The sequence below is a fragment of the Bos grunniens genome, chromosome 19 (assembly GCF_055505025.1).
Source record: "Bos grunniens cultivar Pamir isolate PY7600 chromosome 19, Bosgru_T2T1.0, whole genome shotgun sequence".
NCBI classification, from domain to species: domain Eukaryota; kingdom Metazoa; phylum Chordata; class Mammalia; order Artiodactyla; family Bovidae; genus Bos; species Bos grunniens.
In genome coordinates, this window is record NC_141183.1 from 38086852 (window position 1) to 38100082 (window position 13231).

At 47.7% G+C, this 13231-nt stretch overlaps 1 protein-coding gene across 12 annotated transcripts in view; it reads right to left on the minus strand.

Annotated features, from left to right (window-relative positions):
- Window positions 1–8963: 8963 nt before the first annotated feature.
- KIAA0753 (KIAA0753 ortholog) overlaps window positions 8964–13231 on the minus strand; it is a 59324-nt gene continuing 55056 nt past the window's right edge. For 10 of the 12 annotated variants that reach the window (XR_015148032.1, XR_015148031.1, XR_015148035.1 and 7 more), the window contains one exon: window positions 8964–10469. Coding sequence is in view for 6 of the 12 variants with exons in the window: in XM_086359517.1 (XP_086215643.1) it covers window positions 10352–10469 (118 nt within the window). In the remaining 6 variants the exon portion in view is untranslated. The remainder of the gene's footprint in view (window positions 10470–13231) is intronic. The other 2 variants (XR_015148030.1, XR_015148034.1) reach the window with 1 other exon arrangement.

Here is a 13231-nt window from a genome sequence, read left to right on the forward strand (position 1 = left end):
AAGAAACAGGCTCAGAGAGGCTAGGTATCTTTCTTTAGGTCACACAGCTAGTAAGTGATGGGCCAAGTATTCCAAACCAAGCCCTCTGATGTCTACAATTCTCTCCCTTAACCTCTACACAGAAGAAGATGAGAAATAAATAAGACAAAAGCCAGACACAGGAAGCTGAGATTCTGCCACTAAACTCCAGGTGCAGCCTCGGGCACCGTCCTTCTGTCTATGCTAGATTCTTACCCAGCATCTTTGCTGCTGGGCTCTGACTCTGTGGTTTTCCAAAGCCCACACTGGAGATGCTCTGGCAGGTGGAGAAGCTGAGTCAGCAGGACTCTCCAGGGCACTGATGCTGCAGCCTTGGCCAGGGCAGAAGCCTGCTGGGGCTATCAGTGCCTCCCTCCCCTGAGCTGCTGGCCCTGCATCCCAGGGCAGATCTCGTGGGTGGGCACTGCTGCAGCTCTCTATTCCTATTGGCATCTGAACACTTCTGGTCAGAATGACTCAAAGGCTGAATCTTACAAGGGTTCCAAAAGTGAATTGACTCCACTTATTAAAGATATACTAGATTACTCGCCCGAGTGAAAAGATGCTCGGGGGACTCTAGGCCTTTCTCGAAGACAGAAACATCCCTTTCGGAGCCGAATTGCTCCCCCCACCCTTGTCAACCATGGGGGGAGACATTGCACGGGGCAGGTGCCAATTAAATTACCGGCTGAAGGATCGCAGTCCATCAAGGAAACATTCAGGCCCAGAAGGACTTCGGGTGAATAAAGAGGCAGTTGTAGAAATTCCCTCTGGTTATTTTATGCAAATCCATTTCTAGAGGCAGGAAGGCAAAGACGGCAAGGAAAGGATTCACGGGAAGCTTTGACTTTCAGTCATGAAATGTGTAAGGAAGAGAGAGGGGGATGAGGGCACGTGGGATCCCAGCTCCCCAACTAAGGATGGAACCTGTATTCCCTGGAATGGAAGCACAGGGTCTTAACCACTGGACCGCCAGGGAAGTCCCCCAAATCACTGAGGAATTGGCGGCTGTGTCAGTTCATGGATGACATAAACTTTGCTGCTGCTGCTGTTTAATCACTTAACTCATGTCCAACTCTTTAAGACCCCGTGGACTGTAGCCCACCAGGTGCCTCTGTCCATGGGGATTCTCCAGGTAAGAATACTGGAGTGGGTTGCCATACCCTCCTCCAGGGGATCTTCCCCACCCAGGAATTGAACCTGAGTCTCCTGCATCTCCTGCATTGCAGGAGGATTGTTTACTGCTGAGCCACCAGGGAAGCCTGACAGAGCCCCTGCCATCCCACAAAAGCTCAATCCTGAAGACTTGCTGAAGTTAAGGGTTCCAGAACCTTCTGGAGAGCACTGCTTCTGCTGCCTAGAGCCATCTGCGACTGGAGTCCTCAGAACATGAGAGTCCTGGTGTGTCCCCTGCAGGAAACTGCAGGGAAGGGGCCAGATGACCTCACAAACATAAGGACGGCTGTCAGTCCTTCCGTAGTGCTTCTTAGTCCAGGCTGCTGCAGGCTATAACAGGATTTCAAATATTTCAATGTTAAGATATTTCATACTTAGAAAATAAGAACAACTATGATTTCCAGAGTTCCCGTTATATTTCAAGCTCTAGAAAGTAAAATTTAGCCACCTGGCCTGAGATTTGGTGCACCTCAACTTGGGGAGGTAGATTTCTGCTCCCCTCCCTACCGTGAGTTATTAGAGATTTCTGGGGTGGGGAAATGAGATCTTTTCCCCCATGCATCAAAAGGAACACAGGGACGTCCCTGGCAGTCCAGCGGTTAAGATTTCGCCTTCCTAGTACTTTGGCCACCTCATGCGAAGAGTTGACTCATTGGAAAAGACTCTGATGCTGGGAGGGATTGGGGGCAAGAGGAGAAGGGGACGACAGAGGATGAGATGGCTGGATGGCATCACTGACTCGATGGACGTGAGTCTCAGTGAACTCCGGGAGTTGGTGATGGACAGGGAGGCCTGGCGTGCTGCGATTCATGGGGTCGCAAAGAGTCAGACACGACTGAGCGACTGATCTGATCTGATCTGATGCAAGGTGTGCGGGTTCAATCCCTGGTCGGGGAGCTAAAATCCCACATGTCTCCTGACAAAGAAAACAAAACATAAAACAGAAGCAATATTGTAACATATTCAATAAAGACTTTAAAAATGGACCACATTTAAAAAAAAATCTTTTCAAAAAAGGAGGCACAGTCTTAAAAAGTTAGAGGAAGCAGTAGTGGAGGTAAAGAGACCCAATTCCACTACTGATTTTCTATAAGATCTGTGGTTCAGACGGTAAAGGATCCACTTGCAATGCGGGAGACCTGGATTCGATTCCTTGGTTAGGAAGATCCCCTGGAGGAGGGCATGGCAACCCACTCCAGTATTCTTGCCAGGAGAATCCCATGGACAGAGGAGCCTGGTGGGCTACAGTCCATGGGGTCGCAAAGAGTCGGACACGACTGAGTAACTAAGCACAAAGAGGGTGATAAACCTCCTCTGTCTACCTCGGAGTAAGAGGTTAGGAAAAGCTTTGTGATGGGACACTGCTTATATACAGACAGCTTCAGGAGGATGACAGGGGAAGAGGTCAGACCCAAAAATCATTCAGTTCAGGGTTCAGGCCCCATCCGAGCCTGCCTGGATCCCCCTGACATGACACCATAGGTGTGTGTATGTGTGCATATATATTCAATATATATATATATATGTATGTGTATGTGTGCATATGATATATATATATATATATATATATATATATATATATATATACGTATGTGTATGTACTTGTGTTTGTATGTGTGTTTTTTGAGGCAAGAGTCCATGATTTTTTCCAGATTTTTGAATGGACTCTGACCCTTCAAAACAGCCCGAACTCCTATTTCAGTCAAGCCCTTTGTGCGGCTGAGGAAAGAGGCCCCCCGAGTTAGTGTGGAGAGACCAGGGTGTGTTGGTGTCTAAAGCTGTGAACGATTATATGAGTTAATTAAAAGCTTTGGCAGAGCTGAGCCGGCGTCCCTGTGCCCTCCCGCAGCAAGGTGGCCTTCTGCCATGCCCGCCACAGACAGGTCACAGGGCTGCGGCAGTGCCCGACCATGCGTGCGTCTCAGGGCCCAGCATGGAGTGAGGAGTGGGCCACCCAGCTGCCCCGCCTTCCCCAGGCAAGGACCACAGAATCAGCACCAACGGGAAAGCTATATCCCAGGGCCCAGCCCCGATTGTCCTCGAAAAGCCCCCACGGCTCAGCGGGCCCCACATCTGTTCCAAACATGCCTGGGATTTCTTTTTGACACAAAAGTAAATGTTGGCTGGAGAGCCACCTCCGTGCCTGACGAGGCTGCCGGCTTCTCATTGGAGGGCCTAGAGGAGACTCTGCAGGTCTTGGGATTGCCAAGACGCCTCCGTCACACTGAGCAGATATAAAATCCATTACCAGGAGCTAATAAGGGCGAGGAGGCCAGGCGGAGGACGTGCTGAGGGCACAGCAGGGGCCCTGGGCGGGTGGGGCTCCCTGGGGCTCCTTGGGCCACTGCTTAGGCTTCAGGATCTGCCCCTCTTGCAGCACGTCCAACGGATCCCCATTGTTCTCATTTCAATAGTTTGGGCAACTATTCTGTTTCTCATTCACTATAGAAGCCCGTCCCTGCAGACCTCTCGGCACATTTATTGCAAGGCTGGAATTTATGACGGATTGGATTTCAGAGGAGGGATTGATTAAATACAGATGGAGTGCTTGGCAGGGGCCTGGGGCTCCCAGTAGACTCCCCCATTTAGAAACAGAGTACAGATTTAGGCGGCTTGAGCAGGGGCAATCTGGGGCAAACGCTGCTTTCAAGGGAAGGGAAGGGAAGGGAAACTGCTTGTTTCAGTTCAAGGCATCTTCTCGAAGCCGGACAAAAATTCCTTGTTGAGAGGAGTCATGAGCTGCCGAGGTCACTCCCTACTGCCTCACATGCACTCAGTCTCGGGTCACACAGGCTCCCGGTGCAGGCATCTCAGCTCTGGCTAAACCCCTCTAGCACCTTACCCTAATCGCATTATATTCACCCATGCCCTCCCCCTTTGAGAGTTCAGTCCTTGCCCTGCTGTTCCCTCTGCCTGGAGGATCCTTCCCTCACTTCTATAATTACTAGAGTTTCAGTTATCTTTCAAGGGCGAATGCAAATACCACCTCCTCCATGAAGACAGCCAGGATCGCAACTGTCAATTAGTAAAAATGAATCCCTCCTTTCAGCACATACTCTGTTACTTTTCTGTTTCACCTTGGTTTTCATTCTGCCTTAGGAGGCTCTGTGCCTTAACTATCTGAATTTCTGTACATGTAGTGAACTTTGAATGAATATTAGTGCAAACAAAAATGAATTTTGTGATCTAGTCTTAAGAAGACATATTACATTGTTTTTTTTTTTTTCTTTTTTGCCACACCATTTAGCTTGTGGGATCTTTGTTCCCTGACCAGCATTTGAACCAAGGTCCTTGGCAGTGAGAGTGTGGATGCCAGGGCCCAGGGAGAGCCATTGCGGTATGGGGAACAGCCCAAATTTGTCATCAGACCTGGAACCACTTTCTAGCTGGGCATATCTCCATCTCACTTGGCTTCAGTTTCCTCTGTAAAAGGGGTTAATAATCTCTATTTCAGTTTAGTGTCAGTCGCTCAGTCCTATCCGACTCTTTGTGACCCCTGACTCCTGTAGCTACTTTTTGTAGCCTGCCTGACTCCTCTGTCCATGGAATTCTCCAGGCAAGAATAATGGAGTAGATTGCCATTCCCTTCTCCAGGGGATCTTCCTGACCCAGGGATCAAACCCGGGTCTCTTGCAGTGTGGGCAGATGCTTGACCACCTGAGCCATCAGGGAAGCCATGAGAATCAAACGAGATCGTGTAAATAAAGCCCCTAGTACCTGGTCAGCACTCAGTGGATTATCATCGAGGCTCTGTGGGTGGGGTTCTGGGCGGGTGGTTCAGGGCCCAGCAGGAGGGCAGGGAATGGAGACACAGAGACGAAAACTGAGGCAACAGCTCGACTCTGAGCAGTGGTGCTGCTGTGCTGGGCTGTGTCAGGAGGGTGGGAAATACATCTTAATCATCTTTGTACGCCCAGAGCAAACCGAGTGCCTGGCAGAGAGCAGGACCGTAACAAGTGTTTTTAAATGGAGATTTCACTTAAAATTATATCTACCAAGATTTTCTAGACTGTCTGAGAAACATCTGCTGGAGAGAAAGACCAAATGGTGTCACAGGATGGAAAGGTTACTAGATTTGAAGTTGAAGGAGGCAGATTGAGTTCTGGTCCATCACTGTGTGCCCGGAAGACATCTTCATTTCTGTAGACCTCAGTTTTTTCATCTGTAAAACAAGGCTGTTGAGACTTCCCTGGCAGTCCAGTGGTTAAGATTCCACGCTCCCAGTGCAGGCGGTTGTGAGTTCAATCCCTGGTCGGGGAATAAAGATCCTGCACGCTGCCTGGTGCAGCCAAAAAAAAAGAAAAAAGAGGATAAAACAAGGCTATTCATACTTTATCCGTCTGCTCCATAAGGGTGTGGTCTCTTTCAGAAGGTTTTGGGATCCCTAGAGCAAGCGTACAGGATCACTGTCCACGGTAATACAGTTAGTCCCATGGCCAAAGGGGACAGCTCTCTGAGGGGACCAGGGGACCAGCTGGAGAGGAAACCAGATGTGGTTCAGGGCAGCCATAGGTATGGCGAAGTGTCGCCGAGTGTTCAGCTTCAAGGCAAGAAGAGACACAGGGCTGTGAGTAGGAAGAACAACAGGAGCAAGGAGGCAAAGAAAGTACTTCAGAAAAAAGGCTATGAGAACAGCCAAAAGTTCCCCCTTTGTGATAAACCTAGCATTTACTATCTTCCGGGTGCTCTTTTCGATAGTCTACATGGATTATTTCCCTTAACATGAGTAGTATCCCTGGGTGGGGGCTACTGTTAGCCCCATTTTGCAGATTAGGAAACTAAGGGGCATGGGGGTCCTGGGAGATTTTAACTCACGGCTCACACTCTTCAGTAGTCTGTTACACAAAGCGGGATGGCTGCAGTGACTGAAAGAGAGAACGGATGTACCAAAAGGCATTTTGTGACTTGCAAAGTGCTGAGGAGATGTGGGATGGGGTCAAACCCCAGGTATTCACTTGACCTCCCGGCTGTGTTGGACAATCGTGGTTAAGGAGAATCACCGTTTCCTCCTGATCCTGGCCCTGGAGATTGGTCTTTAGGGGCCGTAAAGGCACGGGATCCGGTGGCCAGCCTCATCTCCCCAGCTCTCTGGGCTCCCAGCTTCCCATGCCATCTTGAGGAATCGTCTGCTGGGGGCCTCTAGAACCCAGCCCAGACTCAGGGAACCCTGGGGACCGCAGGATAGATGGCAGAGCCCAGGTGTCCAGGATCTGGTCACAGTGTGTTACAGAAGGGCACTGCTGCAATTCTCCTGTTCCCAAACAGGTTGCCAGGCGGGGACAGAGACAGAGTCGAGGTCTTCAGGGCCCCACCCAATGAGTGGCAGAAGTGTAGAACGGGTTTCTCGGCACAGGCACATGACTAGTGGGAGGCCTTGGGCTGACCTCACCCACACCCAAGCGAAGACAGAGGAATGGTGTGTAGGTGGAAGATTCCAGGGAGCCAAGCAGAGCAGAAGGGTGAGGTCCTAGGAGGGGGCAGTGAGGAAGGCTGGGAATAGGGGAGAGCAGGGAATGAGCAAGGTGAGAAGACACCCCCAGAGCAGGCATGGAAGGGCCTGGGGGAGGGTTGCAATGGAAGCAAAAGTGCCTGGGGAGGCAAAGGCTGTGACAGAAGGGGCTCTGGGGGAGGGTGACTTCTGGATCCAGAGTGGAATGAGAGGGCAGCAGCCCCTCCGGCAGCTCCCGGGAGAACCAGGGCTCAGGGAAGGGTAGCGGGTGCAGGTGTGGGACACATTTCACGGCAGTGGGACGTGGAGGGGCCTGACCTCTGGCCACACCCACTAGGGCATTGGTGGTGGGGGTGCCAGCAGGTTCGTGGCAGGAATGCATGGACTCAGCCACAGGAAAAAGTTCAGTTGGGTAGATGGTAAGTCAGTCAGAAAAGTTGGTGAGAAGCAGCAGATTTGGTTCAAGAATAATCGATCAGGGTTACTAAGCAGATGGGCCCAGAAACAGCTAAAGAGGACCCCAGGAAGAGCAGCAGATATAGGGGGTTTATCAGAGAAGGTGGGGGCAATTTGGGGGCTCCCTGCTCCAGGCTGAGGGTCTGAGGCCACACTTGAGGTCCTAGGAAGACCGGCGAGGCCAGAGCAGGCCCAGTGTTACAGAACAGGGCCCCCGGCAGGCTGGCGAGAGGGACTGAGAGCTGGAGCCACAGCGCAAGGTGGGGCCTGGCCACAGAGCCAGCCAGCCTAGGGCCATTAGCAGAGCTACGCACCGGGTCGGGGTGAGACCTGCCCTGATGGACCAGTTGATAGAGATCGCTTGGGGTCAGGCTGCAGCCCAAACTGGGATTTCCTGGGAAGATTATAGGAAACTCTCGAAATGCCTCAGACTCAGGATCTACAGTTCCTCACAGGCAGCATCCTACAGCAGGTCACCAAGAGTTAACAAAGATTTTCCTGGACACAGCAGAGATATGTGATAGAGCCCCCATCCCAAACCAAAACCTGAGGAAAAAGCATGCCTTCCTTAACTCAAAACAATTTACAGAGCACTACCTACCTGCTCCCAGGCTTCCCTGGAAGTTCTGAGGTAAAGAATCCACCTGCCAATGCAGCTGATGTGGGTTTGATCCCTGGGTTGAGAAGATCTCCTGGAGAAGGAAATGGCAACCCACTCCAGCCTTCTTGCCTGGGAAATTCAGAGGAAATGGACAGAGGAGCCTGGCAAGAGTCAGACACAACTTGGTGACAACTACATGGCTAGGCAGAGGCCTTGCCCTCAAGGAGCTGAACAGATAACAGGCAAACACGTTAACAGGTGAGACCCCCAGTGGCCAGGGCTGTGAAGCTGGACAGATCAGGGTGAGGAACACAGGAATTTCAGCATGTCTGTCCATTGGGACAGCCTATGTAACCCAGGAATACTACACTCATGCACTTCTCTGTTTCTGAAAAGAACACCTGGACAGGTCAGGAGAAAATTGGAGGGGACTAGAGAATGACCTAGACAGGACCAGCCTTTGCTCATGAACAAATGCTAGAGGTCTGGGATAATTGCAAGGCTGTACACAGGAAAATTTATATTTGAAGGATTCAACTTCCATTTTCAGATGAAAGTTTTAATTTCTTGTGGTTATTTTTGCATCTTCAAAGAATAAGCTTTGGCTCAGGAGGTTCGCTGTGGGCCAGGGTGGTGGAGTAGTGAGCAGACCCAGAAGCAGGTGTAAGCCTCACCCCCAGGCAGCAGAGACAGGGAGTAGGAGAGATGCTGGAAAGATCTGCAAACAAAGCAAAGGAGTCTGGACTCAACCCTATAGCAGACAGGACTTAGCAAAGGACTGCTCCAGACCACAGCGTCTGGAGGGGTGGCGTCACACGCTGAGCGCAGACAGGGAGATGTAGGAGGATGCATTCAAGTGAACTCTCAAAACTTCAACAACTATCTTTACAAGAGTAAGTAAACGAACCCATGCCCATGGCGTTGCTGAACATAGCTTGTTTGATCAGATTATCTCCCCATCCTGGGCCTCATTTGATTCATCTAAAAATGGGAATAATAATGGTATCCACCTCACAAGGATATGAGGATTAAATATATTAATACAGGGAAAGCATTTAGACTTATGGCTGGTACATAGTATGTGCTCAATAAATGTTAGCTTTCGTTATCATGTATTTCTTTCTGGGGGTGAATGAGAGGTGGCAAATAATCCACTATACTCATATTAAATATAAAAGTATTCTCAGTGGTTCCCGTAAATCCCACTTCACTTTGCCTGAGGGGGAAAAAGGATATGTAAATTATTTTAAACCAACATGTAGCTACTTTAAAATATCAACTTTATTTAAAAATCAACAAAAAAACTGCCACACAAATTATCAGTAACAGACACTTCTATCAATTCAAGTGTACATTATGTAATTCCTCAAATTAAAGACCTATAATTTCCCTTGAGGCCTTTTAAATTCTGAGGTTATATAAAATTAAGCAGGAAAACATTAACATTAAACGAAAATCAATTTTGCACAAGTACGTGTGATCAAGCAGCTTAAATTACCACCTGAAATACTTGTACTTCAGAGGCAAACCCCAGATGACAACACTGCATGCGCTATAAAAAGATTCACATTATCCCGTGGGGTGTGTCTCACGTCACTCGCTCTCTACATTTCTTTCACCAAGGCCTCAGGCAAAAAAAGTGAGGGGAACTTTTTCCAGGCAGTGGCCTTATTTTAGACACGTTCCTTTTCTTTTTCTGAACTCAGTTTCTGAAAGCACAAGAGGCTCTCCTCCTGAAAAAACAGGACTCATAAGATGCTCGAGGACTAAGCTGTCATGGTTCCTAAGTTTCTTCCTGTCTTGGGGGAGACCCTGTCGTCTTCACGCCATCCGGATCTACTCTGTCCTCCCACTCAGGCTCCCTTCCAGTGAGGAGACACGAGACACTCGTGACCTCAGCAGAGAGGAGAGTGAGCTCGTACCTCCGCCCAAACCCCAGAGAAGGCCAGCCTCTCCTGAGGTCCATAAACTTCCTCTGAATTCAGAGTTTTGTGTATCAGAATACGTCAACTCACAGCAACAGAAGACTTGAGGAACTAAAAATGTGAGGAAGCACCTAGCAACTGAGAATGAGAGGAGCATGTGTTTACTGTTACACGCGGTAACTGCTGGGTTCCTGTTTTAATAACAGAGCAGGGCTGGGCAGCATAACCAAGTCCTGTGCTCGACAAAAGTCTGTAACCCAGCAGGACAGGTGTCCTGGTAGGAACTGTCAGAGCAGGGAACATGAGCCAGGTGATGGGACCAGAAAAAGTAACTGCTCTTGTGCTGGCATCAGGGCAGGTCAGCAGCAACTTGAATCCCTGTGTGAAGCAGACTTAATCTATTACCTTTCAGAACCTGCTCATCATCAAACTGAGCCAGTAGAATGACCATGGTATTTCAATGGGAAAACTACACATTCAGGAAATATTATACTGTCGTTGATTCATGTTTCCTGGGCACTCATAAACAGGACACATCCCGTCATAAGCTACCAGAACCATTCGCTCTGACAATGAGGATCAGAGTGAGGCACGTCCTTCCTCCCGGTGGGCAGCTCTTCTGGTCCTGGAGGGACAGCTGAGGACAAAGCCTTCCTGTGGCTAAAACCAAGCAGGGGTGCCGCCCCTTGGTCAGTGTGACATGAGGGGCCCCGCCTTGGAGAGCCATCACGTAGCAGGTTCCAAGAATTCTGAGGTGAACACGGCTTCTGCGTAATCTTCACACATGTCCTGCAGTTCAGCGGCCACAGCCCCCAGGGCTTCGTCGACCAGCTCTTCTGAAAAGCTGGAAGACAAACAACACAGCTAAAGGTACATACAGCCAAGTATGGGAGCATTGTCACTCAGCTGAGGGACTTACCAAGCCACTTCTAAGATTTAAATGGAAATTCAAAAGGCCAAGAAGAGCTAAAGTATTTTGGAAGAAGAAAAACAAGGTGAGAGCCCTTGCTTCCTTAGACAGTAAGAAGGTGGTGCTTAGACTCCAAAGTCAGGCTTGAGGTAGGGGCCTGTAACACCTACTGGATGGACCTCACCCTCGAGACAGCTGAAGCCAGAGACGGCCGGACACTAACTAACTGGCCCAGCCCACTTCCCACGGCTTACCAACTGCCTGACAGAAGAAAGGATGGGGGCCTTCTCTATGGGACAGGGGCCAGGAAATTGCAAGTTTCTCTACACACACACACACACACACACACACACACACACACACACGTGCATGGTACTTCTGGATACATTTTCGGAAAACATTCTCTTAAATAAGCCTGAAACAATTATAAAAATCTTAACATTAACACTCACATAATACTATTATCTTGGAGAAGGAAATGGCAACCCACTCCAGTATTCCTGCCTGGAGAATCCCACAGACAGAAGAGCCTGGTGGGCTACTGCTGATGGGGTCATAGAGTTGGACACGACTGAGTGACTAAGCACAAGCACAATGCTATTATCCGATCTCACCTACAGACCTTCTCAATGTTTTGCCAACTGTCCAAAAGATGTCCTTTGAAAGAAAAGATTCTGTAGATTGTCCAGGATTCAATGGAGGATCGCGAGTTGTAGTCGATGGTCAGTCACACGTCTTTAGTTTCATCTAGAATTGTTCTTCAGCCTTTGTCTTTTATGATCTTAATATTTTTTGAAGAGTAGAAGCTTTGTTTTTAAGAATGTCTCAGTGCGGATTTGTCTGACGCTTCCTCATGGTCAGGTTCAGGTTCTATGTTTCTGGAACAAATGCCCAGAAGGGATGTTGTGTCCCTTCGTGCATTATCTGTCTTGTTACAATGAGGTTAATTTTTGTCACTTGGTCATGCTGATGTCTGCCAAGTTTCTACCCTGCAGTTACTACCTCCCCTTTGTAATTAATACATACGTTGCAGGGAGATACTTTGAGACTATGTAAATATTCTGCTTCTCATCAAACTTGCTGATTCAATTATTACAAGGTTGCCAACACTGATTTTCTAATTTCATCATTCCTTCTCTGTTCAATAGTTGGCATGCTACTATATGCAAGAGCCTTCCCTTCTCTATTACTTATTTATGAATTTATGTATCCATTCATTCATTCGTATCAGCTTGATCTTATGGATTCTTATTTTATTCAACAGTTTGTAATCTGTTTCTTTATTACTTATTATGATATTTAGTGTCCCCCCAAATGGTCGGCAGGAGCCCCTTCAAGTCAGCTCCCACGTCCTCTTGAGATGCCCCCATCATTCTTTGAACACTTCAGTTCCGGCACAAAATGAAGTTTCAGGTTCTTACATTTTCCCAGCCCCGTTCTTGGAACTGGCCAATTCTCCACGGAGCCCTGGTGCCTTGTCATGGAGAAGCGTATTTCAGAAACCACAGTCTGGGTACCAAGTGTGCCAGTTGCTAAGTGTGTCACGGCTTCCAGGTCCTCTCAGCAGACAGGCTCAGACAGACAGGTGCACAGATGCACCACCCGTGTCTCTCTCTGTATCTATCAAAAACCGTAAGTCGTAATACCTCCAATCTCACTTCAAAACAGAGGATTCATTCTAGCCTTTCCCCTGAAACCTGACTCTCATTATTCACAATATACTTATTCAATCAGTACTAAAATACAGAGAAAGTAATTTTAGAATTGTTAACCCATGCTGCTGGGTAAAAGAAACTTACTTATTAGAATCTAACATGTGTTTACAGTCTTTGTCTTTAGCCAGAGGGTACAGAGTCAAAATACTACATTCAAAAGTGACTTAGACAAGTTCTTATCTGTATGTATCCCTTTAGTGTGGCTACTTCTTGGATATACAGTCAGTTTCTTCCTGTATTCCAATTTAGGGTCGCTCAACATCCTCCAAACCTTGTTGAATTTGGAGGGTTGTATAGGAAACATTAACAGTTCCGAAGTATACAAAAGAGGAAATGAAGCTAAGTGTCCCTCCCCTTTTCCTCTCCCTTCTACCCCATTCCTGTCCCAGCTGTTTTCTGGTTTTGTTTTTTTTGAGGGGGGACAGCTAATCTGACCATCTTTAGTCTTTTAATGGGTGTGTAAAGTGCTCTTTGATTAACCTAATTCTGATACAGCCGAATTTCTACTACTAAAATACTAAGTATTTTCTTTATGTCTATTTGTTCTCTCTTAACTTTTTTAGGATTCTGTGATTGTTTAAATTACTTTTTCACTTTTAATTTGGGTATTATACACTATTTTACTGTTCTTTTAGTGGCCACTCTAGATTACAATAAGCATCCTTGACTTAAAGTCTAACATTAATTGATATTCTTACCAGTTTCCCAGATAACGCAAGAACCTTAGGACACTAAGCGTATTTATCCTCTTCCCAATTTCTATGCTACTGTTATCATGTACTTCAGTATATATTCATACACCCCCATAAGACATCAGTTTATTGTTTTATACAGTCAATATTCACTTGCCTACATATTGACTTTTTCTTAATTCATGCTTCTTGTATTTCTGACTTTTCATCTGTGACTGTTTTTGCTCTGCCTGAAAAATACCCTTTCGCTATTTCCTATAGTGACGGTCTACTGGTAATAAATTTTTGC